A 16,662-nucleotide genomic window follows, 5' to 3' on the forward strand; every position below is an offset into this window, starting at 1 on the left:
ATTTATTCAACTTATCCTTCACATTATGTCAACATATCCTTCACATTTATTCAACTTATCCTTTCACATTTATGTCAACATATCCTTTCACATTTATGTCAACATATCCTTTAACATTTATGTCAACTTTTTTTGAAATGTGGAACATATTTCAGTTTGTTGATAATACACTGGTATATACTATGACTTAGTGAGTTGTAGATTATCATTATTTATATCATATACATTAATATAAGGACTTATATCCTATTGTTAAGTCATTGTTATCGAAAAGTCTGTTAATGTACAATATGCATTTAAGGTTCCCTCCACTCCCAACATCTCATTCCTGATGGTACAGTAGGATTCGCAGTGATCCTACTGCTTAAGATAACTAGAGGCCAGTTTCCCTCTTAAAGCGGAGCGCCAAGTCCAGGAGCCACGGGTACCATTTTTCACTTCTTTGGTACGACGCGGTCAGGGATCGAACCCACGACCTCCCGTACTCGAAGCGGACGTTATACCACTAGGTTACCGAGGTAGTTGATATTCAAATGATAAACTAATTAATCATTTGTGACAAGTCACTGTTATTTCAATTCTGCATTATCGCATTAAAATAGCATTAATTGTAGCCATCTTAAATTGTTTTGCTACATCTTTCTTCGATTCCTGTAATAAAACGTCTCAACTAGAGTATTTACTTTTCGCTCAATGCTTGTACATTCATCTTCGATGTAATCAATTGTCTGTTTACTTGCAAACTGCGGATCATTCTAACAGTGGATTATTCTACTGAAATGGAATGAGCACTACGACTCCTTTTTTTACATCGGCATACATCAAAATTCTGTTTCTTCCTCAGTACTAGTGTTAGCGTTTTTCTCTAAAGTTGCGACCTTATAATCTAAGCGATCTTTAAACGAGTTATTCCCTTTACCATTAATTATCTTTGACGGTGTGTCTCCATGTTCAACTTTTCCATTATCTGATTGAAACTTACTCTCCAGTTCTTTACATACGGCATTATCTTCTGTGGAGAAAACATTGCCTGTTGGCGTAGAATGTAAATCAATGCTACTTTTATGGTCCGCAAAGTTTTCCATTTCTTCACGTGGGTTATAGCTTTCAATAGCGTAAGCAGGTTGGTAATCTAGGAAAATATTTCTATTAGGTGGGTTATCACATCTCACAGATTCTTGAACGGCGTTAGAATTGGTAATATTGCCTTTGGTAAAGTTGAGGTCGGAATTTATAACAGCATTTGAATGAGAAGCTTCATCTTCCAGTTGTTGACTACTACTTTTAGTGTCCGTCAAAGTAATTTCATTTTCGGCGTTGGAAGAAGAACTATCACTTCTTCTCCACACTGGACAGGGATCATCAGTTGATTTGGATTTACTGATAGGAGAAGATTTATCGGATCGAGAATTGTACGCTTTATGTGCAGCTTGTGTGTCATTATTGTCATCAAGTATTATGCGTGCCTCACTGTTATCATTACTCAGTGCTGCTGTCGTTGTAAGGTCCTCACTGTTGTTGTCCGATGGATCATTAGAGTCCCACTTTTCATAGTCACTAATTATGTTTTTCAAAGAATCAACATTGACATTGTTTTCTTCACTGGGATAGGGTATCCCATTTTCAGATGCTGCTGTTGTTGTAGGGTCCTCACTGTTGTTGTCAGATGGATCATTAGAGTCCCACTTTTCATAGTCACTTATTATGTTTTTCAAAGAATCAACATTGACATTGTTTTCTTCACTGGGATAGGGTATCCCGTTTTCAGATGCTGCTGTTGTTGTAGGGTCCTCACTGTTGTTGTCAGATGGATCATTAGAGTCCCACTTTTCATAGTCACTAATTATGTTTTTCAAAGAATCAACATTGACATTGTTTTCTTCACTGGGATAGGGTATCCCATTTTCAGATGCTGCTGTTGTTGTAGGGTCCTCACTGTTGTTGTCAGATGGATCATTAGAGTCCCACTTTTCATAGTCACTAATTATGTTGTTCAAAGAATCAACATTGACATTGTTTTCTTCACTGGGATAGGGTATCCCATTTTCAGATGCTGCTGTTGTTGTAGGGTCCTCACTGTTGTTGTCAGATGGATCATTAGAGTCCCACTTTTCATAGTCACTAATTATGTTTTTCAAAGAATCAACATTGACATTGTTTTCTTCACTGGGATAGGGTATCCCGTTTTCAGATGCTGTTGTTGTTGTAGGGTCCTCACTGTTGTTGTCCGATGGATCATTAGAGTCCCACTTTTCATAGTCCCTTATTATGTTTTTCAAAGAATCAACATTGACATTGTTTTCTTCACTGGGATAGGGTATCCCATTTTCAGATGCTGCTGTTGTTGTAGGGTCCTCACTGTTGTTGTCAGATGGATCATTAGAGTCCCACTTTTCATAGTCACTAATTATGTTTTTCAAAGAATCAACATTGACATTGTTTTCTTCACTGGGATAGGGTATCCCATTTTCAGATGCTGCTGTCGTTGTAGGGTCCTCACTGTTGTTGTCAGATGGATCATTAGAGTCCCACTTTTCATAGTCACTAATTATGTTTTTCAAAGAATCAAAATTGACATTGTTTTCTTCAATGGGATAGGGTATCCCATTTTCAGATGCTGCTGTTGTTGTAGGGTCCTCACTGTTGTTGTCAGATGGATCATTAGAGTCCCACTTTTTATAGTCACTAATTATGTTGTTCAAAGAATCAACAGTGACATTATTTTCTTCACTGGGATAGGGTATCCCATTTTCAGATGCTGCTGTTGTTGTAGGGTCCTCACTGTTGTTGTCCGATGGATCATTAGAGTCCCACTTTTCATAGTCACTAATTATGTTTTTCAAAGAACCAACAGTGACATTGTTTTCTTCACTGGGATAGGATATCCCATTTTCAGAGTTTTCAGCAAATGCGATTGGTTTAGATATAACTGTCTTAAGTTTTGCTTCCTCTGTAGTTTCCGATGTAACAGCTTGAAGCAATGGCATTTCTTGCTCGTCAGATGTTACAAGTGTTGGTTCTTTTTCCAGAGAATGCGTTTCAGTTGCCGAACATTCAGTTTTTTCAAGTTGTGGTATCATATTGTACACGCTATTGTAACTGTTTTGACGTCTTACCTGTAAAATATAATACAATATTTGAGCGCCGCTGTGCGAAAACCAAACTTGTATTGCGACCAGTATGGACTTAGATCAGCCAGTCTGATCTGGATCAACACTGTTCGCCTATAAGTTGCATACTATAAGTGCTGAAATCGACAAACGAACAGTATAGATATGGGGATAAACGAGCAGTATGGATTCGGGGATAAACGAACAGTATGGATGTGGGGATAAACGAACAGTATGGATGTGGGGATAAACGAGCAGTATGGATGTGGGGAAAAACGAACAGTATGGATGTGGGGATAAACGAACAGTATAGATGTGGTGATAAACGAGCAGTATGGATTCGGGGATAAACAAACAGTATAGATGTGGGGAAAAACAAACAGTACAGATATGGGGATAAACGAGCAGTATGGATTCGGGGATAAACGAACAGTATGGATGTGGGGATAAACAAACAGTATAGATGTGGGGAAAAACGAACAGTATGGATGTGGGGATAAACAAACAGTATAGATGTGGTGATAAACGAGCAGTATGGATTCGGGGATAAACAAACAGTATAGATGTGGGGAAAAACGAACAGTATGGGTGTGGGGATAAAGCAACAGCATAGATGTAGGGATAAACGACCAGTACGGATGTGGGGATAAACGGACAGTATGGATATGGGGATAAACGGACAGTATGGATGTGGGGATAATCAAACAGTATGAATGTGGGGATAAACGGACAGTATGGATGTGGGGATAAACGAACAGTATGGATGTGGGTATAAACAAAGAGTATGGATGTGGGGATTAACGAACAGTATAGATATGGGGATAAACGGACAGTATGGATATGGGGATAAACGGACAGTATGGATGTGGGGATAAACAAACTGTATGAATGTGGGGATAAACGGACAGTATGGATGTGGGATAAACGAACAGTATGGATGTGGGTATAAACAAACAGTATGGATATGGGTATAAACAAACAGTATGGATGTGGGGATTAACAAACAGTATGGATGTGGGTATAAACAAACAGTATGGATGTGGGGATTAACAAACAGTATGGATGTGGGTATATACAAACAGTATGGATGTGGGGATAAACGGACAGTATGGATGTGGGGATAAACAAACAGTATGGATATGGGTATAAACAAACAGTATGGATGTGGGGATTAACAAACAGTATGGATGTGGGTATAAACAAACAGTATGGATATGGGTATAAACAAACAGTATGGATGTTGGGATTAACAAACAGTATGGATGTGGGTATAAACAAACAGTATGGATATGGGTATAAACAAACAGTATGGAGGTGGGGATTAACAAACAGTATGGATATGGGTATAAACAAACAGTATGGATGTGGGGATAAACAAACAGTATGGATGTGGGGATAAACGGACAGTATGGATGTGGGTATAAACGAACAGTATGGATGTGGGGATAAACGAACAGTATGGATGTGGGGATAAACGAACAGTATAGATATGGGGATAAACGAACAGTATGGATGTGGGGATAAACAATAGTATGAATGTGGGATTAAACAAACAGTATGGATGTGGGGATAAACGGACAGTATGCATGTGGGGATAAACGGACAGTATGGATATGGGGATAAACAAACAGTATGGATGTGGGTATAAACAAACAGTATGGATGTGGGGATTAACAAACAGTATGGATGTGGGGATAAACGGACAGTATGGATATGGGGATAAACGAACAGTATGGATGTGGGGATAAACAACAGTATGAATGTTGGGTTAAACAAACAGTATGGATGTGGGGATAAACGGACAGTATGGATGTGGGGATAAACGGACAGTATGGATATGGGGATAAACAAACAGTATGGATGTGGGGATAAACGAACAGTATGGATATGGGGATAAACGAACAGTATGGATGTGGGGATAAACAACAGTATGGATGTGGGGATAAACAAACAGTATGGATGTGGGTATAAACGAACAGTATGGATGTGGGGATAAACGAACAGTATGGATGTGGGTATAAACAAACAGTATTGATGTGGGGATAAACGAACAGTATGGATGTGGGTATAAACGAACAGTATGGATGTGGGGATAAACGAACAGTATGGATGTGGGGATAAACGAACAGTATGGATGTGGGGATAAACGAACAGTATGGATATTGGGATAAACGAACAGTATGGATGTGAGGATAAACGAACAGTATGGATGTGGGGATAAACGAACAGTATGGATGTGGGGATAAACGAACAGTATGGATATGTACTGATCTGGATCCTAGTTGTCCCAAAGGTCTCACGTTGGTTTTCGCACCGCGACACTCAATTTTGTTCACCAATATGATATCATTTACAAAAAGCTAGGTTTCTACAAAGGAAAACATGTACGTACTCTAACGACAAGAAACTTTACCATCTCAGTGACAGGGAAAGCATACAAACATTTCGCCTGATTTCCTGTATTTTTCTTTGAAAATGACTTTCTCACCATCTCAAAAATTTTACTTTTTACACTATCTACAAGCAATCGTTAAAAATGGCATTGATCTTAAGGTAGTGTATCCGTAAATGGCAGCTGGAAATTTCTGTTCGAAAACGTATTCTCCGTATTCTCCCTGTGCGATTTCGCCAGTGTCCGGTATAAACGGAAAGTCAAATGCTCTTATAAGCTACCTTTTCGCCAAACGCAATTACAAGAATATGTAATGCAAGGAAATTACGGATTATCATTATGGATTCATTAACTTAAGTAGATCAATATCTTAACCCGTGACGGGTATTGTAATGACGTATCTGTGCAAACCACTTACCTGTTCGTGAAAGTTAACGGATTAAGAAGTATTTGAGCCACACCATGAGAAAATCAATATAGTGGCTTTGCGACCAGCATAGATCCAGACCAGCCTGCGCATCCGTGCAGTCTGGTCAGGATCCATGCTGTTCGATAACAGTTTCCCTATTTGCAATAAGCTTTGAAAGCAAAGCCTTAATGTTGGTTTTCTCATGGCGTGGCTCATTTTATTAAGAAATACTTACAGCATCAGGAGAATCAGGAATGGTAATATTTGCTTCTTTCATCATTTTCTTTGCTTTAATTTTACATTTCCTGCATAAAAACAAAACGATTTATACATGCCTTACAAATCTTCAATATTGCAATGTTGTGGTATGAGGTTATGTCCAGCATAAAATAACCTGTTTTTCATAGTCACTGTATTATCTGCATCTGCTGTAAACAAATGCAAATGGCTACCTGTTACTCCACATCTACTAGAAACACTTGCTGCTACTACTTATTACTCTCTACACCTACTAGAAACATATTGAGTCTCCACTTATTACTCTCTACACCTACTAGAAACATATTGAGTCTCTACTTATTACTCTCCACACCTACTAGAAACATATTGAGTCTCTACTTATTACTCTCCACACCTACTAGAAACATATTGAGTCTCTACTTATTACTCTCCACACCTACTAGAAACATATGAAGTCTCTACTTATTACTCTCCACACCTACTAGAAACATATTGAGTCTCTACTTATTACTCTCCACACCTACTAGAAACATATAAAGTCTCTACTTATTACTCTCCACACCTACTAGAAACATATTGAATCTCTACTTATTACTCTCCACACCTGCTAGAAACATATGAAGTCTCTACTTATTACTCTCCACACCTGCTAGAAACATATGAAGTCTCTACTTATTACTCTCCACACCTGCTAGAAACATATTGAGTCTCTACTTATTACTCTCCACACCTACTAGAAACATATTGAGTCTCTACGTATTACTCTCCACACCTGCTAGAAACATATAAAGTCTCTACTTAGGACTCTACGCACCTGCTAGAAACATATTGAGTCTCTATTTATTACTGTCTACACCGCTTAACATATTGAATCTCTACTAGTTACTCTCCATATAAAGTCTCAACTTCAAGTCTACACCTGCTTCAAACATATAAAGTCTCTACTTGTTACTCTCTACACCTGCTAAACATATTGAGTCTTTATTTATCACTCTCTACACCTGCTAGAAACATATGTAGTCTCTACTTATTACTTTCTACACCTGTTTAACATATGGAATCTCTACTAGTTACTCATAGTACCCTCTACACCTTCTAGAAACAGTCTCTACTTATTACTCTCTACACCTGCTAGAAACATACTGAGTCTCTACTTATTACTCTCTACACGTGCTAAACATACTGAGTTTCTACTTATCACTCTCTACACCTGCTAGAAAAATATGTAGTCTCTACCTTTTACTCTCTACACATGCTAAACATATTGAATCTCTACTAGTTACTCTTAGTACCATCTACACCTTCTAGAAACATATAAAGTCTATACTTATTACTCTCTACACCTGCCAGTAACAAGTCGCTACTTATCACTCTATGCACCTGTTAGAAACATATTTAGTCTCAACTTATCACTCACTGCACCTGCTAGAAACATATGGAGTCTCTATTTTTCACTCTCTTGACCTGCTAGATTCATATGGAGTATCTACATATCTCTCTTTACACCTGCTAGAAACATACTGAGTCTCTACTTATTACTCTTTACATCTTCTAGAAACATATGGAGTCTCTACATACTTATCACTCTCTACACCTGCTACACATATTTAGTCTCAACTTATCACTCACTGCACCTGCTAGAAACATATGGATTCTCTATTTATCACTCTTTTGACCTGCTAGAAACATATAGAGTATCTACATATCTCTCTATACACCTGCTAGAAACATACTGAGTATGTACTTATTACTCTTTACATCTTCTAGAAACATATGGAGTCTCTACATACTTATCACTCTCTACACCTGTTACAAACATATAAAGTCTCTACTTGTTACTCACTATACATGCTTAACATACTAAGTCTCTACTTATCACTCTCTACACCTGCTAGAAACATATGTAGTCTCTACCTTTTACTCTTTACACCTGCTAAACATCTCTACTAGTTACTCTTAATACCCTCTACACCTTCTAGAAACATACTAAGTCTCTGCTTATCACTCTATGCACATGCTAGAAACATATAAAGTCTCTACTTATCACTCTATGCACCTGCAAGAAACATAATGTAGTCTCTACTTATTACCCTCTACACCTACTTAACATATGGAGTCTCTACTTACTACTCTCTTCAAAGGAAAGACTATTCAGAAAAATACTCAGTTATTGTGATTCGTTTGTTTGTTTTCAGTTTAGAAGCCGTTTTTCAAATGCATTTCAGTTATGTAACGGCGGGCACTTAATTTAAACAGTTTTCCTGGATTCTGTACCAGTACTAAGCTGTTCTCCACACGTAAATGCCAACTTCCCCACATGAATTAGAAATGAAGGTCAAATGATTTTAGACACAATGTCATTTATCTATAGTCTTGGAGAACATACGCCTCGCCCGCGGATCGAACTCACGACCCCACTATCACAGATCTGCGCTCTCGCTAGTGTACTAACCGGGCGGACAGACCCATTAAGGTGAAGATAGGAAATCATACCATAAACAACAGACAACTCCTAGTATACCACACACCGCCACCACCACCCCTACAGAGATCCCTGCAATCTCAGATGGTTTTAAACCTGAAACAAATTGAGATTCCGTAACACTTTGCAGCGTATATTCATATTTTGACGTCATGAGAGAAAACTTAAAGCTACCTTTGTATATGAAATAGGGTTCATTTAGTTTCATTTAGTTTCAAAACATATGAATCACGTACAAATTAAGAAAGAAATAGAGGAACTAAAGATCATTCTTCTTAAGATCAAAATAAAAAATATGTATTCAACTTTGTGATAATATTTTCATAATATTTTCATTCATTTACAGCAAAATAAAACAGCTTTATCACTGGCTGTAGATACAGATGGCACCATCCAATTCGAGATAACTGTTCTGGCGGTCACGAGGTTCTGCCGAGTTACTGCCAAATCAGTTATCCAACAACCTAGTATACCATTTTGCATCTACAACAAGTGGTAGACTATTTTTCTTGCTTACTATATTTTACAAATTATCGAATAACTAAAGCAAAACGCTTTTGAAATTCTATCTTTATTCCAATTTTTCTATACCGGCACATTTAAATAAAGCGGGAAATTAACATTCGTAAATAGAGATGACGTCACGGCGTTTCAAAGATGCATAAAAACAAAGTTTCGATTTAATTTTATCATTAGAGGCGTAATATTGTGTTTTCCCCCATATAACAACCTTTTTTAATCGAGAAATGTACTGTTAATATTACAGGCAGCTATCAAGGTATTTGTTTAAATAGAATTTTACATAAACAATAATTAGATCTATATAATCTAGTTGTCATTAACAGCACGAGAGTCGTCTGGCGTAAAATTAATTTAAGATGACGGCGTATTCGTAGAAGAAATAATCTTACAATCGAGATGTCAGAATATAAGATTCTTTCACTGGCTGCAGGTGCAGATGGGAATATCAAGTTCGAGCGTAACTATTTAGGCGGTGACGAGGCTCTGCCGAGCCAAAATTATGATAAAGTAAGGAACGGTATTGATAAAAATATTGACGCACATAGTTCGAAAGATACAAGAGGGCCATAATGGCCCTATATCGCTCACCTGTTATCATTGCATTTCAGGACAGGAAGGTCAAAAAATCATAATCAAGATCAATCAAAAGAATCATGAGTAAATATTGTTGAATTTTTCTTAAAGGTACAGATATGTCAAAATACACCTAAAAATTGGAGGTACCATCCATGTTGTACCACAGAAAAGTGGTCTCGGTTTTTCCCTACGGCCAATAATAAAGAAGTTACTAAATAAGCTATGTATAGTAACATAAAATAAAGTAACCCATGGGGCTGGGTCAATATGACCCTGGGGGTCAAGATTTGAATTTTTTTGTAGAGGTCCACTAGGCAATGCTACATGTGAAATATCTAAGCTCTAGGCTTTCTAGTTTATTTTTAGAAAATTTTGAAGATTTTTCTATGTACAATCAAGTAACCCCATGTGGCGGGGTCAATTTGACCCCGGGGGTCATGATTTGAACAAATTTTGTAGAAGTCTACTAGGCAATGCTATATGTCAAATATCGATCTAGGCCTTCTGGTTTATTTTTAGAAAATTTTTGAAGATTTTCCTATGTAAAATCAAGTGACCTCTGGGCAGGGTCAATTTTGATCCCGGGGGTCATGATTTGAACAAATTTTGTAGAGGTCCACTAGGCAATGCTACATGTCAAATATCTAAGCTCTAGGCCTTCTGGTTTATTTTTAGAAAATTTCCTATGTAAAATCAAGTGACCCCTGGGGCGGGGTCAATTTTGACTCCGGGGTCATTATTTGAACGATTTTAGTAGAAGTCCACTAGGCAATGCTACATGTCAAATATCTAAGCTCTTGGGCTTCTGGTTTTTGAGAAGAAGATTTTTTAAGATTTTCCTATGTAAAATCAAGTGATCCCTGGGGCGGAGTCAATTTTGAGCCCGTTGTCATGATTTGAACAAATTTGGTAGAGGTCCACTAGGCAATGCTTCACATCAAATATCTAAGCTCTAGGGCTTCTGGTTTTTGAGAAGAAGATCTTTAAAGTTTTTCCTTACGGTTGCCATGGCAACCAGAGTTCTGCATGGAATTCAATTCTTTGAACAATTTTGAAAGAGGGCCACCCAAGGATCATTCCTGTGAAGTTTGGTTAATTTTTGCCTAGTGGTTTTCAAGAAGAAGATTTTTTAGAAATTGTTGACGGACGACGGACGACGTACTACGCACGACGGACGACGGACATCAAGTGGTCACAAAAGCTCACCTTGTCACTTTGTGACAGGTGAGCTAAAAAAAAGAAGAGTTAATAAACCTTTGTATACTTTCAAGGACAAAATACCACAATTTCATTTATACCGAGTCGAAATTTTCGGTAATAAAATTGATACAATTAGACAAAATGGAGATGAATTTCCACATATTTTAAATACAAATAGTTAGGGGCCATACTTTTATTTTCTGGTACGCCTTTCTGCTGCTGACTCTCTGGTCCATAACGTCCATCTTTCGTGATTCCTCTCACAGTCACAAAATAAATTTGATCCTCCTGCATGTCTGTCAACACCACCCTTGCTTCACCTGACCCAGTCACATTGACAGCTGTTTATTTAAACATTTCATATAGTAATGTGTTAAGGTGCGTCAGCAATCTTGTTATAACAGAATAAATGGATAGATGTTTTAAAACCATGTACAAAAGAAAATTTGCTTTCTTTTCACCAATAAATTATTACTGTGTTAACAATCATGTCACCTCGATAACGCCGATTATAAATAGCCTTTGCGTGCTCTGTGGAAAGACGGTCAAGGGAGGTAACTAGAGAAACGGATTGGGACTAGCTGTAGCTGAATGTAATGAACTTATAATAACAGTATGCGGTTTCGACATTTTCCGGTTTTTACGGGTTAAGCTACAATAACACTCGAAGGCTGCCGAAATGCATAACGAGAACACGTAAAAGTACGAAAATTGCCGACTGCCATCACGAGTTCATTACCTTACGTCCGGACAAGAATTTCTACAACGCGCCAAAAATCCATAGAAAACGCGTAACTCGTCTTGCAATAAACGCGGAATTTTTCGATGATACGATGTACAAATCACACCTATTAAGTGTCATTAAAATCTAGCAAACGGTTTTGGATGCGAAATCCGGACAAGCTACATGCGGACGAACGGACATACAGACAGACGGCAAGAGCGAAAACAATATCTCCAACGATATTGGGAGATTTATTAAGCCAATATCGTTAATTTCAAATATTCTGTTTTCGTCGTTATATGTATCCTTTAGGTTATATTTTTATTCAACTAACCAATTACAATGTTTAGGAGCTAAGCGTACATGGAATGAAAATTAATACCAAACTAAAATAGCAATTAAAGATTATGATTTAGATGTGTTCTTACATTTCTGATTTATATCATCCGGTTTGTTATATTGTACATTGTACATGGCTATGTATGGCTCATCTGATTTACATGTCAGTTTATCCCACGTGACAACTAGTGTGTTATCATCAGGTCCTGCCGGCACAACGACATTCTGAGGCTCTCTCTTTGGGGCTGTTGTAAAAGAAATAAACTATATACTCATTCTCTATCTTCTATAACCTAGCTTTCCTTAATTCACTTCGTTAATTAAATGAAATAGTAAAATTTATATTCACTCATTGTCAGTTTTAGTGTGTAATTACACGCACAGTGTGCCCTAATTTCCTACCAAGTTATATGTATGCCCCGGAATACTAGTACTTGATTGAAATCACTAACCTGTGTAACATTTACATTACCAAATCTCGTGAAAAAAGTCATCAAGTAATACTGTTCACGAATATGCATTTTATATCCTAGGAAACAGCATATGGAAAATTATAGTCTGCACCCTATTTGTACGAAATAAGACTTACTTATATTTTTCAGATATACACAATCCTGCCAATCTACACCACTGCTTCCATCCTCTGTTAATACACTTACGCCGTATAAGAAATCATGAGAAGATGAATTTATTTGTAAAACGGCTTCTTTTGTGTTTGAAGGAAAGTGTTTCCAATAAATCTCATGTCCTGACTGAAATATTAAAGTAGATCGAAAATGGACGGTCTGGACGAAAATATGTTTATGCACCGTCGTGAGATCCGATCTGGCAAAAATCCACTCGAGCAGAATACTGCATCCCGGTTCAAGTTACTATTATAATATTACCTATTGTATTTCACAAATAAATACGAACAGACAGAAAATCAATCCGTATTTTACTTTTCGTATCGTATGTTGCCGGAGTACTTGCATAACTTGATTTTGTTTGATGATTCTAGTTAAACTACTTTTGATTAATAAGCATTTTCAACCTTTCTTTTACCAAATCAAGGGGTAAAACTCTGCTTTTACTCTGTCAAAGGGGATAAAATAATATATCAGCAAAGCTCATGTGCTTATTGAAAATTTTGTGAGGTTTGGTTAATTTTGCTCAGTATCTTTTTTGAATTATAAGCATTTTTTCTTTTTAACAAATCAATGGGAAACACCCTGCTCTTACTGGAACAAGGGGAATAACAGTAAATGTGAGCAAAGGTCATGGACTAACTGATAATTATGTGTTGTTTGGAGATTGTAGTTGTAACAAGAGCTTGTAGAATACTTGCATGAATTAACTGACAAGGAACAAAAATTATTTGGTCACTGCCTACTGGATATTTAACGTATTGATCTTAAATCAATCATGGGTCATTTACCAGTCTTAAATGACCTCCGTATCAAATGTGATCTTAGACCAAAGCATAATCTAGTTTTCTGGCAAAATAGTTCTACTGTCAATGTGATATTGATTTTTGACCTACTGAACTCAAAATCAATAGGGGTCATTTGCTGGTCATGACAAATCTCCCGATCTCATGATCCTAGGCCAAAGCGTTCCCCAGTTATCATCCGGAAACTGTTTTGTCTACAGACCGACCAACATCCATCATCAAACATTAATATTTACAATTAAATTTCAAATTAGAAGATGTCCATGTCTCTCTAGTCCCCCAATGCATAGTCGTAATAGGCCAGAAGTCAACAGAGGATAGGAGCGAAAGACAAAGAGACACTAATGTGTGGCTGCAATAGAGATCATCTATTTGGCATGTCCAATCACCATATGAAGTTACAAAATTCTGGGTCAAATGGTTCTCAAGTAAACCGTTTTCGATGTTCAGGCTCCTGTGACCTTAACTTTTGATCAAGTGAGTCCAAAATCAAAAGGGGTCATCTACTCTGCATGTCCAATCATCCTATGAAGTTTCAACATTCTGGGTCAAGTGATTCTCAAGTTACTGATCCAGAAAGAGTTTTTCCATCTTCATGCCTCTGTGACATTTCCCTTAAGTCAAGTGACCCCAGAACATTAAGGGTCATCGGCTTTGTAATTCCTATCATCGTGATTGAAGGTTCTGGGTCATATGGTTCTAAAGTTTAAGTTATTGGTTGGAAACTGTTTTCAGAGTTCTGATTCTTGTGACCTTAACTTTTGATCAAGTGATTCAAAAATCAATAGGGGTCATCTGCTCTACATGTTCAATCATCTTATGAAGTTTCAACATTCTGGGTCAAGTGATCATCAAGTTATTGATCAGAAACGAGTTTCCATGTTCTGGCCCCTGTGACATTGACAGGTGATTTTTTTATTTCATTTTTTTTTCAAATGAGATCTCATCCTGGTAAAAGCAGGCTTTGAATATATTATACATAAATCACATAGATAAAAGTCACTTCAGAATAGTTCTTAAACTAAAAGCAACCATAAAAGAATATTTACAATGAAATTAATTGTTTCATTCAATTTTAAAAATACCAAAACAACTCCTACTATCTCCAATATCAGCACACATCATGATCTGCGGGTTGCATCCAGTCATTTTTCAGCTGTATATTAATAATGATACGCCTCATAATCATGACAATATGCATGTTTAGTATTGTTATATTTTCTGGTCCTTTAGGATCATGGAGGTCATTCAACATATGTGTAATAGAGTTCTGCTTAAGTCGGTGCTAGGGGGCGAAAGAGGTGTTGCACATTTCATTACCTCTCATGAACAGACTCAATCAAACCGAGTTGCATTCTATGCTTCCAATACGTTCGTATTTTCGGGAAACAGGTACGAATTTTTCGCCCCTCCATTAAGGTTGCAATTATTTTCCTAAGTCGTGCAAATAAAAATTATTTACGTAAATATTATGAAAGGATCGTATCTTTCTAAATGAAAAATAAATAGGATAACACCTCTTCTGTTGATTTCATGCAATATATCCTTCCATAAACCCATGCTACAAAGTTCAACGGATACACGGGTGCAATTTTATCCGAAAACAGAGCGCACGCCGTGCGAGTTAGATGTTTTCTGATCATGTGACCAAAACAAGCTCTTTGGTGTTGTTATAATAATAAAATTTCGATTAACTTTTCTAGCAGGAACTGAGTTTTAATTTAAAACGTTTACAAAAGACGCAACTTGGTTTTAATGTTGCGTATAGTTTCTGACGTTTAATTTTGAAATAACTCATGCATGAAAACGGGAAAATGGGTATTAAATCAAGACTTCCGGTCTGCGGTAAATTTGATACGGGATATATGAGCTTAGTAATAATGAAAATCCCTTCCCAATTAACTGTCGGTCCTAAAACATTTTTCTTTTACAACTGTAGACATATGTTATGTCAACTATTGTCCGTCTCAAGGCATATAGGGGTGATTTTACATCTACCAAGTTATAAAGGGCAATATATTCAGTTTATTTTTATAATATATCAAATATTCGAAAATTAAGGCTCATTTTCGAAACTGACACCCCTAAATAGACCTAAGGAGAACTCTTTGATTTATAACTGTAACACAATACTAATAAGCATGTGTAAAGGTTGTTTTTTTATCTTAAAATGTTTTCATACGCAATGAACAATGCTTGGATGAAAAATACTTGCTTATTTTACCTGCATATCAGACGAAAACCCTAATTTTAACATATTTTGTGTCATTTTGTGACTTTCAATTATGTAGTTTGCGTCTTTTAATGCGAGTAGGCATTTCTTTAAACTGTTTTCTCTTTGTCAAGTATGAGTTACATAATTATAATTCAACGGTTCTTAGAAAATTTGAATCAAAACCTAAGCCTGAAATATGAGCTATTTAGATCTATGTGAGTATGCAGTTCCTAAAGCATGCCACAGAACTTAAACTGTTGGCAATACGCACATCATATGAGCCGCACCATGAGAAAACCAACATAGTGCATTTGCAACAAGCATAGATCCATACTGTTCGCTTTCAAAGCCTTGTAGGACCACATTCGTAACAGATCGCATTTGTAACAGATTTCGTACGTATGCGATCGCATTCGTAACAGGTAAAATGTGTTACGAATGCGTTTGTCCAACATGGGGGTTGACATGAGAAGCACATATGTATCATGTTGAGTTTTGTACTTCAAATGTTCAATCAGTCGGTTGCCATCGCAACATCATTAAAAGACTGCCATAAGCACCATCACAAGTTCGTCGTCATCGACGTCATAAATTATTTGAGCCGCATCATGAGAAAATGGGCCTTCGGGAATCTTCGAGGCTTTGCAACCATTGTGGGCCCAAATCAGGCCCAGATCAGCCTGCACATCCACGCAGTCTGATCACGGGAACACACCGTTCGCTGTTATTTCAAAGAAGGCTTATTCTACCTGAATATGGAATTTTCTGACCCTAATTCAGATGCATAAATGCACAGGTCAGCCTGAATATAGACTTTCCGGAAATTCACGAAAATGTCCGAATGCCGATTTTCCCGTGACGTGGCTCAATTCTTATTATCATTTCTGCATCCACTGCCACTACCACTATAATATGATTACAACTTCAGCTACTTCTACTGTTACCTCGAGTAGCTGAAATGTAGACCTACAGGCTCAGGTCACTGGTTCGAACCCGGTGGCGTCAACATTTGTAGCTATCT

At 37.2% G+C, this 16,662-nt stretch overlaps 1 protein-coding gene across 1 annotated transcript in view; it reads right to left on the bottom strand.

Moving 5' to 3' along the window:
* Positions 1 to 56: 56 nt before the first annotated feature.
* LOC123524203 (uncharacterized) overlaps positions 57 to 16,662 on the bottom strand; it is a 35,149-nt gene continuing 18,543 nt past the window's right edge. The window contains exons 10-15 of the mRNA XM_045302240.2: positions 12,584 to 12,746; positions 12,084 to 12,239; positions 11,123 to 11,272; positions 8,645 to 8,729; positions 6,147 to 6,216; positions 57 to 3,116 (exon numbers count right to left, since the gene is read on the bottom strand). Coding sequence (XP_045158175.2) covers positions 822 to 3,116; positions 6,147 to 6,216; positions 8,645 to 8,729; positions 11,123 to 11,272; positions 12,084 to 12,239; positions 12,584 to 12,746 — 2,919 coding nt within the window. The 3' untranslated portion in view covers positions 57 to 821. The remainder of the gene's footprint in view (positions 3,117 to 6,146; positions 6,217 to 8,644; positions 8,730 to 11,122; positions 11,273 to 12,083; positions 12,240 to 12,583; positions 12,747 to 16,662) is intronic.

The sequence above is a fragment of the Mercenaria mercenaria genome, chromosome 3, assembly GCF_021730395.1.
Source record: "Mercenaria mercenaria strain notata chromosome 3, MADL_Memer_1, whole genome shotgun sequence".
Lineage (NCBI taxonomy): Eukaryota > Metazoa > Mollusca > Bivalvia > Venerida > Veneridae > Mercenaria > Mercenaria mercenaria.